Raw genomic sequence first — 17,670 nt, 5'->3', positions numbered from 1 at the left:
GCCTAACCCAATTCACAGCCCACCCTAGAAGCATGTGGTGCATGACAGAAATCACTCAATAACTAGAAGGTCATCCAATCACAGCCACAAACACTCACTTATTCTAATTCATGAAGGGTATTCAAAATGAAAACATGCTTTTAACCATGAATGGTGGTTAGATTCCATGGTGGAAGGCCACATGAGCACAAATAGAACACTGAAAATCTACATTGCTAGCCATACCTCTATTAAAATGTCTCCAGTTTTCAGCCGTCCATCTAGATCAGCCAAGCTTCCGGGACTGATGGCTTTGACTCTGAGTGCATTGCCACTGCCTCCTCCTACTAATGAAAAACCGAAGCCTCCTTTTTCTGGCTTTTGGAGCTCAATGTGAACTAGGCAAGTCTATAAAGATAAAGAAGGAAGTTCACCTAACAGGCTACTGAGAATCCATGTCAGCTGTAAATCTTAAAGAAGGGCAGGTCTTGTTACACATTGTTCAGCCACAGTATACACAGTAGATGTGTACATAAGTACAAATAATCTGCCTTAGAAGGTTCCCTGAACAATGAGAAACGTGCGCAGAGTTAATGATTCCAGGCAAGAGGATAGTAGAGAAGTAAAATATTTATACCGGAAATACACTCAATATACTTTACTAAGAGCAACATGCAATCTGCAGTGAGAGGTCAAAAAAGCTTAAAATTATATAAATAACAACTACTTGCCTCTTCTTCTGAAGTTCCAGATAATCTGCGTCTGTGTTTTTGTTCATCTACAGATGCTTGTTTTGCTGCAAGAAAAAGTATACCTGTCATTATACACTGTTTCAATATACTGTACAGTGTAAATGTATGTATTGTTGTACTTGTACTGCAGCGTGTTAGAAAACACTACTCAAGGAAAGTTTTAGAAGCAACTAAAATGAGAATACTTCTTTCAATATCACATCTTTGTGCCAAAAGTGCCATTCTGTTTGCTATATTACTTATCCCTGAGTACAAGCAGAAGCTTCATAATCAACTAAACAATTAATAACGAAAACCTTCAAAATATACATTCATGTGCAAACTTAACAATAACATTCCATTAAAAACCATAATACATAGTAAAAAGTATAGAAACAAACCTCGAAATTGACAAATGTCTAGTTATAGACATGCATAATTATGTCATACCAATATCATTTCATATGTACTGTGATGTCCAGGACTCTTGAGCGCCTCAGATTACTGATCTGCCAGTTGCTTTTCACGATATTATATATTATTCTTTCCTCGCTTTACCTCACGGGTAGCTGTTTCCCAGCAACTCTGAAAGCCACTTGCCTGAGCTAAATCACTAAGGTTAATAGATCATGTATAAAGAATGCACTTTAATACTCCAGTGGAGGTGATGAGCTTGCTAATAATTAATCTTGTTATAAAGTGCCACTGTCTTCAACAAGCTCCGTCTGTCAACAGAAAAATGATCCTACGGAACAGAGACAATAAAAGAAAGAGCCTGTAATCCTTACTGTCTTCACTTTGCTCTTCTTGCTCTGTAGGTTTCTGTTCTTCAAACCGAGGGAAAAGTTTAATTTCACGTTTCCATTCAAATAATCCTAGGTGTAGACAGAAAAGAAAATGAAATAAAATCTCCTATTATTACTGATCAGATCTGATGAGCTATTATGTAAAGTGATGCCATGAAATGCTGATGAAGTACAAAAAAAAATAAAATTAATTGTAAAGAGCACAATCACTAGATTTTATTTTTCTTTGATTGGAAAGACATGTGAAACTGCCAAGTTCTGCTTCCAATCAGCATATTCGTGAAGCATAATAAATAAGTGCTACTTAACCATTATCTTAATTTCCTTTAGTTACTACAATTGTCTTTGCTGTAATGCAAACTGATATGGGGCCCAAAGAAAAAAGCTTCAGCTGTAGGTTTACATGATAACACAGGCGGTTAGTGACTGTACAATCTGCCATGCTGAGCCATTCTTGTCAGTGTAACTTCAATATTTGAGTCAGTAAAAAAAAAAAATCACACCATAAAATTAAATGGATTATTCAAAGATCCTTCAGAAAAATGCCATAAAAACAAAACATGAACTACTGTAGTCCTGGATTGGTTCTGCTTGCAATAAAACTGCCAATATTGTCCCACTGAAGACAATAGTGTGCAAGAGGGCATCCTGATTAAATCTCTTCTAAAATGTTTTGTGAGGTCAGAGGAAATCCAAGTATAAAGTCTAAAACCATTCATTGTGAATCACATACACAGAAAACCACACAAGGGTCAGATTATTTAGTGTACAGTATATATACCAGATAATGTGACAAGTTTTAAAATAACCTTTTCATATTAAGACAGGATTAAAACTTTACAAATAAGTAGTGCGTGTTTGTAGAAATCTGGCCTAAAAATTACAGTACTCAGTTGCTGACTGATTCTCTATGCATCTGACCAGTACTTTGTGAAAAAAATACAAATAATTGTATAACGATTTGGCATAGGTGCATTTCCTTTGTTACTTCTGGGATAGCCTTCTATATAGAATATATCAAATAAAAGTTCATTGTTGATGGGTTTCAGAGAGCATAATGTTTAAGTTGTTTACTATCATATTAGAAATAAAATGAGTAAATATTCAATCACTCTTTGTTCAACACAGGGTCATGGGTAGCTGGAGCGTATACTCACAGGGTAAAAATCAAGACAAAGCCAACCCCAAAAGGTCAATTTATATTTACCAATCAGTTCAACACAAGAATCTTTAGGATGTGTGAAGAATTATCAAAGGAAAAACCCAGATGAACCCAGGAAGAATATGTAAACTCCACTCAGATAGTGGTAATTTGAACTCAAGTGATTTCAGAAGTGAAAAATAAACTGTATTTAGTATTGTGTAATTTCACAACAAGCATTTAATATAAATGAAAACATAAGAAAGCACAAAATTCACTATGAGTAAGGTGCTTCTTTTAACACATAATTATTATTATTTGTTTCTGGCAAATAAAAACATTACGAATAGCTCAGCAGGAAATATTTGTTACTCCTCTTTACCTTAATGATTTCAATACTAGTGGAGAATAAAGAGCAGCATTCAATATTATGGAAGCAAACAGAGGTGCCTCTAATTGAAAGTGACAAGACACTCTAAACGTCGACCCAGCCGATCAAGCGTCAGTTGAAGCTGTGCATTCTTTGGCAGGCGTTACAGTAGCTTTTTGTCTCGTCCATGTCACTTTTGACTAGAATGAAATCTTGCTCCTAAAACTGTATTCTTTTCAGCCATGCAGCCACCACTTTTCAAATAAAAGACAGCCAAAGCATCTGACAGCTACTGTGGTTAATTAGCCCAAGGCAAGGTTAAAGAGAAGGAAAGATGTATTTGTTTAAAATTTCACTTTCTTACCAAAGGATATAATGACCCTGACATTGCGTAAAATAGATAGAATTAGCCAGCATAATACTAATTATATTAAATAAAAATAAAAAAGATAAAGTAATTAAATATAAAACACATTTTTAACACCATAATGCTATGTCACAATGAGCATTAAACATTATAGACTTTTAGTAGCACCATCTGATTAAAAATTCCCTGCAAACAAGCTACAGTTATGCAACTGTCACCACACATAAACTTTATTGGATGGTAAAGTAAATTGCACTAAAATCACTAGGACATTTTGATTACTCTGTTTCATGCACCAAGAAAACACAATTATGGAGTAACTAGTGGTGCTGCCGTATGAACACAGCATCATATGTTTCTATCCCATGCCTGGTTATTGTCTGTGTGAAGTTTACACATTTTCTCCACCTCTTTGTAGGTTTTCCTTTAGTAACTCAGGCTATTCTATATGAACACATAACACCAGTGCTTGTATTGGCTCCCAGTTAAGCTTAGGGCTGATTTCAAAAGCATCCTTTAACACTAGAATTACCAGAGCCTACAAAAAAACTTGTAGATCTGTCCCACCTTAAATCGCTTGTCACGTTCTCATGTGTGTTCCGTGTCTACAATGATCTATGTAAACACATCGTTAAAACAGAAACGTTTTTCATGTTTTAGTAATAATTGACAAAATGTAGACATGAACTGTATAATGTGTGAAGCCTGAATTCCAAATATCAAAGAAACACTCACAAAAGGTACAAATATAATAGAATAAGTGCGTTTTTATTCAAAAATATAACTGCAGAAAAACAACCCGTGTTAGGGTGCGACATTGACACGTATTTGCTACGATTGCTTCGGTAGCGCAACGGTATCAACTGTTGACTGGTAATCAATACTTCACGGGTTCGATCCTGGATGAGTCCATTTTGAGAAGGGAGGCGCTATTTTATTTTAGAATAAAAACATATATTTGATTCCAGTCTGTAACAGCCGGTGTAATTTATGATACTTGTAAAGGTTAACTTTTTTTTTTCAGTTTTATGAAACATTTATTTATTGTATTGGTACTTCCAACAAAATCAGTGTTTAAACATTAAAAAAACATGCCTTACAGCAAAGATTATTCAACACAAATGTGTGAACAATATAACATGAGCCTTGAAAAACACAAAAATTTCAACATATAAATGATACTCAATTGGTAAACCATACAGATGGTGATGGCAAAGTATGAAATTACTATGAATTATTTATTATTAATCAAGTGTTCAACACAAACATTTATGAAATTTCTTTGCAGAGAACTGAGTTGAAGTTAACATTTTTACGTTATGTAATGTGTGAGATCCGTACACATACACGCATGTAAGGTTGCAGAGGTGACTGTGATACTAAATCAGAGGCGAATGCCAGTGTCCACTTTTAGCACAATAACAAATATTTATAGCTTAGCATAGTATAGTATACCACGGTGAGAGTAAATACCTCACACAGGGAAGTAAAAAAAAGACTGAAAATATTACTTCTGGCTATTGATAATATGCAGTGACAGCTCAATGTATGAGACTGTTACAATTCAATGACATTACTGCCCCCCTCATAAACATCAATGATGTTTACTGTCTAGAGCACAGAAAGTCTCTATAGTTAGGTCACTTGAGTTTCCAAGCATCAACGACAGCAGGTATTAAAGGCAAACTCAATATCAGTGACACTATATTAAAAAGAAGTATCCCATTATAAAAAAAAAAAACAGAGAATGCGATGGCTTTTCTAACGCATTTAAAATGAATTAAACAACACACCTGATTAAATGTGTATATTTATTATATGTGACACAAGAGCTTAATCATCTATTAATTAATTCTATGTAGGGTTTCTATCCTGGGAGCATCCTCAGGAACTGACTGTGGATAGTGAGGTGGCAGGTCTATTGCAGAGCTCATTCACACACAAAATTTATGTTCTTTGGGATGTGAGAGGAAAACTGAAGGACCTGGAGACCCCCAAATCCACCAAACACACAGACACAGAGAACACTGCAAAATTCATACAGACAGTTGTCAGGCAAGGATTTCAGCCCTTGATCTTGAACCTTGGAAAAAGCAGCACTAATCACGTGTTGCACTGTGCGCCTTACTAACCAAAGTTTACTGCAAAATATATTGATTATAAAGATATCAGAATAAGGTGTCACAGAGAACTAACACATCTTACCAATATGCCATGCACAAAATAAACAGACAGGGTCAACCCATAAACTTCTGTACAGACAGTTATCCATGAAAGAATACATTAAAAAAAATTACCATTACGTTTTCCTTTTGGCACCACTGGTTGGTCATCTCTGAAAAAGGAAAAAAATGCAAAATTAGCAAAAAGACACACAATATAACTAGGATATGTACAGTAAAAAAAAAGTAATCAATCTTAGGTAATAGAATAGTGAAATGTTGACATTTCCCCAAGTAATTTAATCTAAAATGAATATTATCTTTATTCCATCCAAAACAGAAAAACATGCTTTAATGTACATGTTTATAAAACTATTGAACTAGATAACATTATAATTAACCAACAATGGTGATAAGTCTGATGGTAAGAGCTTAAACCTTATTATCACATTACACCAGTGTGGGAAGTGGACAAGAAAGGTCAGGAATGCAATTTTGCTACTTCTAAAATGTTCATGTGACCACCACATTAATCTCTAACCCTTGATGGTATGCCAAAAGATGGTCATGCACCTTGCAGTGTTAAGATTAGCAACTTCTATTTTATTGTGTGTTAAACCCATATAGGATATGTAAGGGAAAAAAATCAGCTTTGAAGTACCATATTACTTCAGAGCTATGGTAAAGTCTGAGGTGTTCACATTTGTCTGTTCATTATTTAGGATAGTAAATTGTGCACTGTAGAGAGATGCACAGTATGTATGTAGTAGTGTACTCTTAGATTCGACATGCAAAAACAAATTTTAATGGTTGAAAGAAACAAAAATGGGTGGAAGAAGCACGGCCAATCTGCAGTATTACCAGAGATCCCTTATCACACCCTTGTATGGATGTAGAAAATTCTGAAAGACACTACAAAGGCTTAGTTTAAGCAAGGTAACCACCCTGAATATTAGGCAAAGGAGTAGGTTTATTATTTTAAAAACAGTTATGACTGCTTAGTAGTTCATATCATATTGCCTCAAGGTGTCAAAAGAATGGATGTAGTGTCTCCTGTAGTGGACCAGTCAGAGCTATTCAGCACACTTCCCTAACAAAGAAGATACATACATACAAATAATCAAAAAATGACAAAAAAAAAAAGTCTTAATAAGATTTTAATAATTTTAATAATTATCTATGACAGAAAACACAAAAAAACATAACATACTAATTGGATTATGTCCTGCATGTTACTGTGGACTTTTTGAGCTACATGATTGGTTTGCTTTTTTTGTTCTGTTTTAAAGGTTCTTATGTTATGTTATGTTATATTATTATGTTATGTGCATCAATTGCAGCATCCAATGACTTTTGTTTTTCCACATCAAACACTGCAGAGCACACACACTAAATTTCAGCACCATGTTTACTCTTTACTGCACATTTTTACATGTGATCACTAGCAGACCATAATATCTCACAGCTGCAACTGACCTCGTTTTCTCACAGAGTTGAAGTTGTAAGCAACACACAAATGCTTGAAGCAGCTGTGACATCCAAGTTTATGCATATTATCATTCCGAGATCGACTGAATTTGACTTTTTTGAGTAAAGGACAAGAAATTTGTTTATTATTTACAAATGATACTAACAAATGCAAAATACCTTTATTTGGCTTAAAAGTGTATTAAAATTGATTTCAATAAGATCTAAAAGGGTAAAGGCTTTGTAGCTTTCATTTTGTAAAAGTCATACAATTGCTTCAGAAACAGGATTATTTCCTTAGACAAAAATGGATTATGTACCATTTCTCTCAAAGATATACTGTATAGTAGATATCCAGTCCATGAATGTATTACTTGTTACCAATTATTAAACACTAAGGACACCAAATAGTAAGTTCTTTAGAGATTTAACCTGTATCAATCATGCCATCTAGTAGCTAAAATTGGAATTACATTAACAATTAAAGTGAAACATTTCAGAATTGTGTCTGAAAATGAAAGTTGGATATATCTAACCAGGCATAATGCATTTTTGAGCACAGTACCAATGCTTTGCCTCTATGTAACACCAAAATTTGCATTAAGTGAGTTCAGTAAACGAATGGCTGAATCTTTAATTTGGAAAAATCAGGAAATGGTGATACTGTATGTATTCAAAGTGTAATTGATATTGAATTGCAGATATATAAATTTCAATACATCTAGATAAAAAGACGGACAGATAGATAGATAGATAGATAGATAGATAGATAGATAGATAGATAGATAGATAGATAGATAGATAGATATATTTATACGCACCCTATTTCTTTCACCCCATAAAAATTTCACATTTTATTGTTATTCAATAATTGATTCACAATGGATTCAATGTGGCTTTTTTGACAGGAAAACAGATCTTTACAGAGGATGAGTAAATCTGAATAACTTGTTTTGTACTTCTGCTTCTGATGGTGATTTGGTGGTGCTCACTGTTATCTCATACAATAACAAAGCTGAGGAATTAAATGCATGGCAATTTCCAGTGTCTGCAGTGTTTTCATTTGAGACAATTGATGCGACACCCTGTGATCTGTACCACCTATTTTAGTTTTTAGACTTTGAACATGCCAGTGTTACCTGGTTCATTAACTGGCTCACTTGTAAATGGAGTGGGAATGATCAATCCTGACAGAGGATTTTTTTGGGGAAAGTGAGGATATATGTTAATCTTTAAGGTGTTAAGATGGTTTCATTAGTGGCAAAAAACAGCTATTTTAAAATTTTCCACATTTAGTAATCTATTCAGGTTTGCAAATATAACTGCCTTTACCATTGCATAAATGTTATTTTCATTATTTATTAGGCAACTTGGACAGAAGGCTGTCAGAGGTTCATAGCAAGCTCTGCTTAGCTATACATAGACAGATCAGTTGTTTAATTAACACAAAGAAGCCTTTCAGTAGAAAGCTTATTGCAAAATGCAGGATATACCTATTTTACCATGAATATCTTTATAATCGCAACAAAGACAAAAGGCTTCTAACTTAAAAAAAAGAATGTTTCTAGTGTGAATGTAACAAGATGACAGAATCTTACCGAATGGCCTTGATTTTTACTTTGCGTGTTGCTGCCTCACAAGTCTTCACAGCATCTTCTAAAGTCATCCCCATTGTACATTTTCCGCAGATATAAAGAATCTTGTCATTGGGTAGAAGGCTGCCTTCCTCACTGGCAGGGGAACCTTCAACAATCTCTAGAACATAAATTCCCTGCCATTTACTGCCAATTCCTCCAGTTAGTTTTAAACCTGCAACAGCAAAAGTACATCTGGGATTAAACAAATCAAACTATGTTGTTCTTGAATATCAAGAATACCAGATAATACATAGTTTTCAAGTTGTTTTTCAATTGTAAAATTATTAGAATTTGTTTTTAGTTTTACTAAAATACAGACTACACAGAATAATAAAATAACAACTGCTCTGTAATTACCAACACAGGCTCATATGGACTATTATGGAGATACCTATGGAGTATTATTACAGAGTAAATGGATTCAATGAATAGTAGAAACATAAAACTGTTATCACTGATGCAACATCAGGGTAGAATGCTACTTTTTCTAAGTTTAAGTAGAGATCCAAGTGTAAAACATATTTTGTTAGAACATTTTGAGTCTTTGCACTGAAAATGTTTATAAAGAGCACTGCTCCCTTCTTTGCACTAAACTAATTTACTTAATAGACAAAGAATACCTGACAATCCTCAATACATACCTAACTGTCCAGTTGGGCTTCTTAAAATTACAATATCAGGAATGCTTTCTGAAGGCAATGGCAATCGAAGATTTTGGACAACCCGGCCAACTATCAACATGAGTCTATCAGGTGAACATCTCAGAATAGACATTGCATCCTCATGAGATATATTCCTCAAATCTTGCCCATTTACCTTTCAAATACAAATGACAAGCAAGGCTTACAATTTTTACAATATTTAAAATGGTACTCCTTTATTTTGGCAGATAACAATGAAAGAGGGGGTCATTGTATCGAGGGTAGGAGTGCATCAGGGAAGCTAAAGTGTTTTTGATTAAATAAAATAAAGTTATAATTGAATACATTCTTATTTATCATGGTGCTTGAGAATGGTGAATTATTGTATTTTGGTTAACATGGCTTTTTTGTAGCTACATTTTAGTTGCATCCCAGTTAGTCTATATGGGCATTGAATTATCATTTCCTTCAGGTTTCTGCAATTCCCTACTAATCTGTACTATTATCTGTGGTCTTTTCCGGTTCTTCTGAGGTGGTAATCTGCAACACCACCACCTGATCAAAGTACCATGCTGCCCCCTATGTTTATGGATTGAATGTCAGAGGTCCCAGATGTCTACATGATCACCATCATCGTCAAATTCATCCATGTGAAGCCTGAAAATTACAAGGACTGATTTAGAACATCTATGTAAGGTAGAATGCCCAGTGGGGGCTGGGTGATCGTTGGGCCTTGGAACCCCTGCAGATTTTGTTTTTTTTTCTCCAGCCTAACTGGAGGTTTTTTTTTATTTGTTCTTTCTGTCCCCCTGGCCCATCGACTTTACTTTTTTCTTTGTTACATACTGTTAAATATTATTTCCTAATCTTGCTTGCTATGTTTTAAATTAACTTCCTTTTATTTCACTTTGTAAAGCACTTTGAGCTACATTGTTTGTATAAAAACGTACCATATAAATAAATTATGTTGTTGTTGTTGTAGACAAGCAAGTGAAATTGAGACTATATGTGTGACAATACTACTACTACTACTACTATTTGTACTACAGTCTAAAATATAGTCTTCATTCCTATCAGTTTTTAGCAAAGGTCTTTTACATGGGAAACAAGAATTTGTTACGACTCACCCAGTTTCTTGGCTATTATTCCATCCATTGAGTGAATGTTATCAATATTCCCTATAGGAACTAGCCAGGGGATTTCCACTGAGCTTACAGATATTTTGTTTTAACCTAAACATGTGCTTCTTAAATATGCTTCATTTTCAAACTATCTCTAGGTTGGGATTAGTCTGAAACGGTATAATGTTTCATCTCACCCTATAAGAATAACCAAAATTTTAAAAATCTAAATACCAAAGACTTACTCCTGAACATATACATCTCGTTATGGCCTTTTTTTCAAATTGATACCACCAGCCGAATAATATGCCATTTCACAAAGAACGCATCATCACAAGCTGATTTCATAAATGTGACAGTGACAATGGTGTACGGCAACAGCCTGCACAGTCCCTAGAGAGCAATCCATTTGATCATCTTTGTGATGGAGTGAAATGCTTCATTGACAGTATGAATTTGTGGATAAAACATTTGCAGAAGCTGACTAATGCTATTTTGTCAACATGGACGAAAAGCCCTAAGGAAATGCTCCCACCAATGTTTTGTTTTGGAAGGGTAAGTTGGTTTTATCCTGATGGTTGGTTGCTGTACATTATAAAGTGGCCATTGATGGCTGTTATACTATTAGACTAAAAAGGAAGTTGCTAAAGTAAAGTTTCACGTATTGTTCAAACATCTCGGTCTCCAAGCAATGTGGAACATTTCTTTAAATGATATTGCATAAAGTTTGTATGTGATCAAAACTCATGGGACGCCATGTGGGAATGGAAATCGGAAATGATAACTCGGAAAAATCATGTTGATGATGGATACATTTTTATGACGCAGGAACATTAAAGAGATTTCTGCACATTTTGGGACACTTTGAAAAGAGAAAGTTAGAAAGTAAGATACCTCTCATTTCATTTTTGGTTTATGCTTCATTATAAGTGTCAAAATTTGTTTGGTAGAGTATGCTTTCCTAATAACAGCTATAAATAAACAAATTATTAAAAATACAAGAAAAGTATATAAAAATGGTTTTGAGCTTCAACAAAATACTTAATAGTGTTATTTTAAAAAGAGGTTGATATTGCTGCTGGAATAAATACAGTATGAACAACTTCTGCAATATACCGTACACTCCCAGAAATTACTTCTTGCCTATTCTTTGTCCAGACAGTATTGTATGATATTTACAATGGGATAGCTTTTAAAATAATCTTGTTTGAACTAATTACTTTTAATATATGTACAGTGTATGTACAGGTTCCCACATACAGCTTTTGAAGATATGGAATCATTTGCTAAAAAAATACCATTTTTTCTTTTGAAATTTTGCTAATACATATTGTACAACAAGAAATAAAAGGGAAAATAGTATCCTAACAAGTTTAGTTCATTCTGTGAATCTAATTGACAGCTTGAAGTAATATATATATATATCTTATATATAAACGTCTCTGTGGAAGTGTGTCTGTATGTCTGTACGGCCCGGAAGTATGACGTGGAGTCAGGGTAAGGGTTCCACCACCGAGAAAACGAAAACTCGCTTAGCTGTTAATACACAAGTGAGGCGAGCACGTTGGCAAAATGAAACCTCCGAAGAAAGAGACACTCACTTAGCCGCTAATACACAAGTGATGCAAGCACTTCGTTAAAACGATACCTCCGAGGTATGAGAAACTGGCTTAGCTACTAATGCACAATTGATGCAAGCACGTCGGCAAAACGAAACGTCCTAGGAGTCAGATGCCCAGAATAGATCCTTTCAATTACCTGATATCTCTATATTTCAATTTTTGTTCTGACGATTTCAATAGTTTCTAGGACCCTGGGCTTTTTACAACATGGGCTTACACAGCTAGTACAGTATATGATAACAACCTATATGTCTATATTCTGGTTAACAACATACAAAGTATTTTACAAGTACCACTATGAATACATACATTATTTTTTATACAAAAAAACAGAACCACTCCCCTTTAGGCCAACCATGGCATAACAGATGAAGACTGGTTTTTAAGAAGAATAATAAAAGAAATTTCTCTCATAAGAAATGAATTGTATTATTTACCATAATCACTCTGTCTCCAGCTCTTAATCTGCCATCTGACTTGGCTGGATTATCTAGAATATCTCGAATATAATAACAACCATCCAGGTTACTTCGAGCGAGAGTAAATCCATAACTGCCACTTCGTGATTTTGATAGTGTGACAGAGAGCTCAAACTCTTGACTCATTGCCTGTGAAAACAATAATAATTTTTTTTTTTTACAGTCGTAACAGTTGCAAATGTATTATGAAATCCAAACACAAAATCAAAGCAATTTCACTGTGAGCCATTTCATTTGAAAAACACGGCATGTAGCCATTTAAGAAGAATTGATGGCTCTGTGATACTGGGATTAATTGTTTTTTCTGACTTGCCTTTGCATCAGTAAATTCTTTGCACTCTTTTCCAAAAACTTTAAAAATGACACAAAAATGATTGTTATCTGAACTGATGTAGTAACTTTTTAAAGTGTTCCTACCTGTCCATCCATCATCCAACCTGCTATATGCTAACTACAGGGTCATTGGGGTCTGCTGGAGCCAATCCCACAGGGCGCAAGGCAGGAAACAAACCCCGGGAAGGGTGTCAGCCCAACGCAGGGCGCGCACACACACCCACACACTAGGGACAATTTAGAGTCACCAATGCACCTAACCTGCATGTCTTTGGACTGTTAGAGTAAACCGGAGTACCCGGGGGAAACCCACGCAGACACGGGGAGAACATGCAAACTCCACGCAGGGTGGACCCGGGTAGCGAACCCAGGTCTTCTAACTGCGAGGCAGCAGTGCTACCTACTGCGCCACCATGCCACCCATTCCAACCTGTGTCCAAGTTAAAATCCAAACTGACTTAATGCAATTGTAATGTATATGAAAAGAAGAAAAAGTAGGCAATCACAGTATTCACATAATGGCAGTAGTTTTTTACTAAGCTTTCAGAACTTTAAGCAATAAGATTTCATATTTAATGTATAATAGGGGGCTCTGCCCCCTCCTCACTTCACTCGGCCACTTCCAGGTTTGGTTTGCCAGATATACAATTTAAAGAGATTTTAAATTGAAGATTTACTTTAAAACTTTTGTAAAAACAATATTTGTCTTATATTTTCGGCCCCAGGCGTGGTTAAATCTGTTTCTCGCGGGAAATATAACTTCTGCTGTCATTGTCAAGGGGGGAGGGGGGTTGAACACTTGCTAAGGAGATGCAGGCGGAACAGCTGCTGTCTTGCTGCTGCTGCTGGCGAGCTGCATGCTCTGCTTGTCATTGTTTTAAGAGCTAGGGGAACATGAAATGTGTCTGCCTAAAGCATTTCAACAACTGCTAGGTTAGATGTCCGTGAACTAGTTTTAAATTGTTTGTAAGTAGGGCTTCCTAAGGCTGTAATGTCTAGTCTCGAGTGACGTCAAAGGGTCTCTCCGAGATGATCACGTCTCGTGGGTGATCAAAGAGCGTCTCCGAGATGATCACGTTTCGCGTGTCGTCAAAGTGACTCTCCGAGATGATTATGTCTCGATCGCTTCGCTCAAACCCCCCCGGCGGCACTACGCTCCTAACACTTTGAATTTCTACCGCTTGCATTATGAAAGTGGGGAACTGAACGCTCACTAAGCAGATATGGACGGATCAGCTGCTGGCTTTGTGCTGCTGCTGCCGAGATGCATGTTCTGCTTGTCGGGCTGTACGTCAATCATTTAAAAGCCTGTACAGCAGCTGTCCTTTTGTCTCACTGCCTTATCTCACAGGAACTCCGAGAAGATGATGTCTCGTCTCTTTGCTAAGATTTTCCAAGATTTTTTTTTTATAATAGAGACATGTGAACGGGTTATACTAATGTGTTGCTTATAAAAATTATAAAATGTTCTATATATAAAAAATATGAACTACAAAAGTTAACATTCATTATAAATGCCCTTTTACATTTCAATGTGCTTTGTTTGTCCAGCTAGAATATTTTCAATCATTGGTTTGCAATGCAGATTAATTCAATAAATAATGATTGCCCACTCCACTTACAGTGTAAGTTAGTGTCCAGGTCCAGTTTTATTTTCTAACATGTATATCCAGTTCAGAGGCGGCAGAGGTCATCATGAGAGTTTTGGGGGCAAGGTGGAAAAACTTGTCCTAGGCAGAGTTCTAGTCTTTGCAGGGAATACTCACATTAATTCATATAAAGCCAATTTACAGTTGCCAATCAACATAAAATGCACATCTTTTGGGCTGTGGCAGAAGAAGAACAACTGCATGTACGTGCAAACTCCAAAGAGGCCGTACCAGGGCTGGGATTCAAACCCATTCGTTGATTGCCTGATGTGTGAGGATTTGTGAGAAAGGAATATTTGGGACAGAAATAGAGCCCAGCAACGGACTTCCATGTACATTGATACATCAATGAAGAAAAAAGACACTTCCATGGGAAAAGTAAGACCAATGTGTGTAATGGATGCTCTGGAAGGGAAACAGAAAGGTTTCAACCTGAGCGGAAACAATGTTGCTTAAGATGATAGTTGTGAGTTGGGGCCGGAGCTCACTGACTGGAGAAAGAGATGACTGGATTCTGTAAAACTCTGTAAAAGGGAGAGAAAGACAGGTAGAAAAAGACTTGAGGTGAGTAGCTTTTAGGACAGAAACTGAAAAGTGCAAAGACATGAAAGTAAATGAATACGGCCCTGGAAGAATCAGGCTTAAGATCAAAAGTCGGAAAACAGCAGTTGAACCAACTACCCCAAAATGCTAAACAAAATTCAAAGTCAAAAGACATTAAAAAGTTCTACGAATCCAAAAGAAAATAACAAAAGGCACACACAAGGTTTTAGTTTGACTATCCACAATCTTGGACAGCCTGAAAGTGCACAAAACTGATCTTTATACTACTGTGACAATGACATCATATGTCTCCCACTTCTGACAAAGCAATGCAATTAGCAACCAAACCTAAAAAAAATGCAGAAAATGGCGGTACTTAAGAAACACTAAAACAAGACAAGAAAAAAATGTAAATTTCATCAAAATAAGAGACAATGAGAATCAGATTCTCCACATAACACCCACAAATGAACCAAAAACAAATAAAGATAAGGAAAGGAAGGCATAAACATACAGTAATCCAATATAATGCATTATGTTGTATTCTTTGGTCTGTTTTTCATTTCTTCTAGGTGCAGAGAGCAACCAAAAGAAACTCCCATTTTGTTATGCTAGACATGCTAGCAAAGAGTATTTACTGAAGGTGACCAGAAAAAAAGTATTCAGAAAGCGAAATAAAAGTTTAAACAAGAAAGTCAATCAACACCATAACCAAAATGAAAATAAGAGACGAAAAACTAAGCGAAAATCAAAGCCAGGAACTACTGATGAAAAAACAGTTTTGAAAATGACAAAAATTTGGAAAAGGATTTCATTAACCATAAACTCAGATGATGAAGTGTTTAGAACAATGACCTTTTAACCCATTGCATCCTAATTGGGTGTTCCCAACATTTGAAGTCACATCCCTAACAACCTGGGTCACCTGTAAATAACCAAAATGGCAGTGGAATCTGACCAGAAAATATTACAGCTATTAAGTTCTACATCATTTCAAAAACTGATTTCAGAATTAGATTCCTGAACTAGACATATCACAGTAAAAAGTGTAAAAACACCTGATTTGTGCTAATAAAAGGCACGGGATTTACTGAAAAACAGATTCTTAATGCCTTTATCAACTATCTTTAAGTAATGTTCATAATGCGAGCCAACTACTACTTTTACAGAATGTTTTCATCACTGAGCAGTTGGCTTTTTTATTAAGGGGAATCAAAATGGTTACAGTAACAATATTTCATCATTGAAAATGGAAAGTTATATATGAAATACTCATTGACATTGATTACTAGTCAGAAAATAATAAAATTATTTTTATTCTTTCGACTGCTCCCATTAGGGGTTGCCACAGCACATCATCTTCTTCCATATTTTTCTGTCCTCTGCATCTTGCTCTGTTACACCCATCACCTGCCTGTCCTCTCTCACCACATCCATAAACCTTCACTTAGGCCTTCCTCTTTTCCTCTTCCCTGGCAACTCTATCCTTAACATCCTTCTCCCAATATACCCAGCATCTCTCCTCTGCACATGTCCAAACCAACGCAATCTTGCCTCTCTGGCTTTGTCTCCCAACCGTCTAACTTGAGCTGACCTTCTAATGTACCCATTTCTAATCCTATCCATCCTCGTCATACCTAGTGCAAATCTTAGCATCTTTAACTCTGTTACCTCCAGCTGTCTCCTGTTTTCTGGTCAGTGCCACCATCTCCAACCCATATAACACAGCTGGTCTCACTACTGTCCTGCAGACCTTCCCCTTCACTCTTGCTGATACCCGTCTGTCACAAATTACTCCTGACACTCTTCTCCACCCATTCCACCCTGCCTACACTCTCTTTTTCACCTCTCTTCCACAATCCCCATTGCTCTGTACTGTTGATCCCAAGTATTGAAACTCATCCACCTTCGCCAACTCTACTCCCTGCATCCTCACTATTCCACTGACATCCCTCTCATTTACACACATGTATTCTGTCTTGTTCCTACTGACCTTCATTCCTCTCCTCTCTAGAGCATATCTCCACCTCTCCAGGGTCTCCTCAACCTGCTCCCTATTATCACTACAGATCACAATGTAATCAGCAAACATCAAGTCCATGGGGACTCTTGTCTAATCTCATCTGTCAACCTGTCCATCACCACTGCAAGTAAGAAAGGGCTCAGAGCTGATCCCTGATGTAATCCCACCTCCAAGTTGAATGCAACAGTCGCTCCTACTGCAGACCTTACCACTGTTACACTTCCCTCGTACACATCCTGTACAACTCTTATGTACTTCTCTGCCACTCCCGACTTCCTCATACAATACCACAGCTCCTCTTGAGGCACCCTGTCATATGCTTTCTTCAGGTCCACAAAGACGCAATGCAACTCCTTCTGCCCTTCTCTAAACTTCTCCATCAACATCCTCAGAGCAAACATTGCATCTGTGGTACTCTTTCTTGGCAAGAAACCATACTGCTGCTCACTAATCATCACCTCACTTCTTAACCTAGCTTCCACTACTCTTTCCCATAACTTCATGCTGTGGCTCATCAATTTTATTCCCCTGTAGTTACTGCAGTCCTGCACATCCCCCTTATTCTTAAATATCGGCACCAGTACACTTTTTCTCCACTC

General features: G+C 36.3%; 1 protein-coding gene across 1 annotated transcript in view; it reads right to left on the bottom strand.

Moving 5' to 3' along the window:
• Positions 1 to 17,670, bottom strand: part of ptpn20 (protein tyrosine phosphatase non-receptor type 20) — a 219,501-nt gene that overhangs the window by 47,031 nt on the left and 154,800 nt on the right. The window contains 7 exon segments of the mRNA XM_039735251.1: positions 226 to 387; positions 711 to 775; positions 1,499 to 1,585; positions 5,692 to 5,729; positions 8,622 to 8,832; positions 9,302 to 9,476; positions 12,482 to 12,652. Of these exon segments, the coding sequence (XP_039591185.1) occupies positions 226 to 387; positions 711 to 775; positions 1,499 to 1,585; positions 5,692 to 5,729; positions 8,622 to 8,832; positions 9,302 to 9,476; positions 12,482 to 12,652 (909 nt within the window).

This window comes from Polypterus senegalus, chromosome 1 (genome assembly GCF_016835505.1).
Source record: "Polypterus senegalus isolate Bchr_013 chromosome 1, ASM1683550v1, whole genome shotgun sequence".
NCBI classification, from domain to species: domain Eukaryota; kingdom Metazoa; phylum Chordata; class Cladistia; order Polypteriformes; family Polypteridae; genus Polypterus; species Polypterus senegalus.
This window is presented reverse-complemented; position numbering and strand designations above follow the sequence as displayed.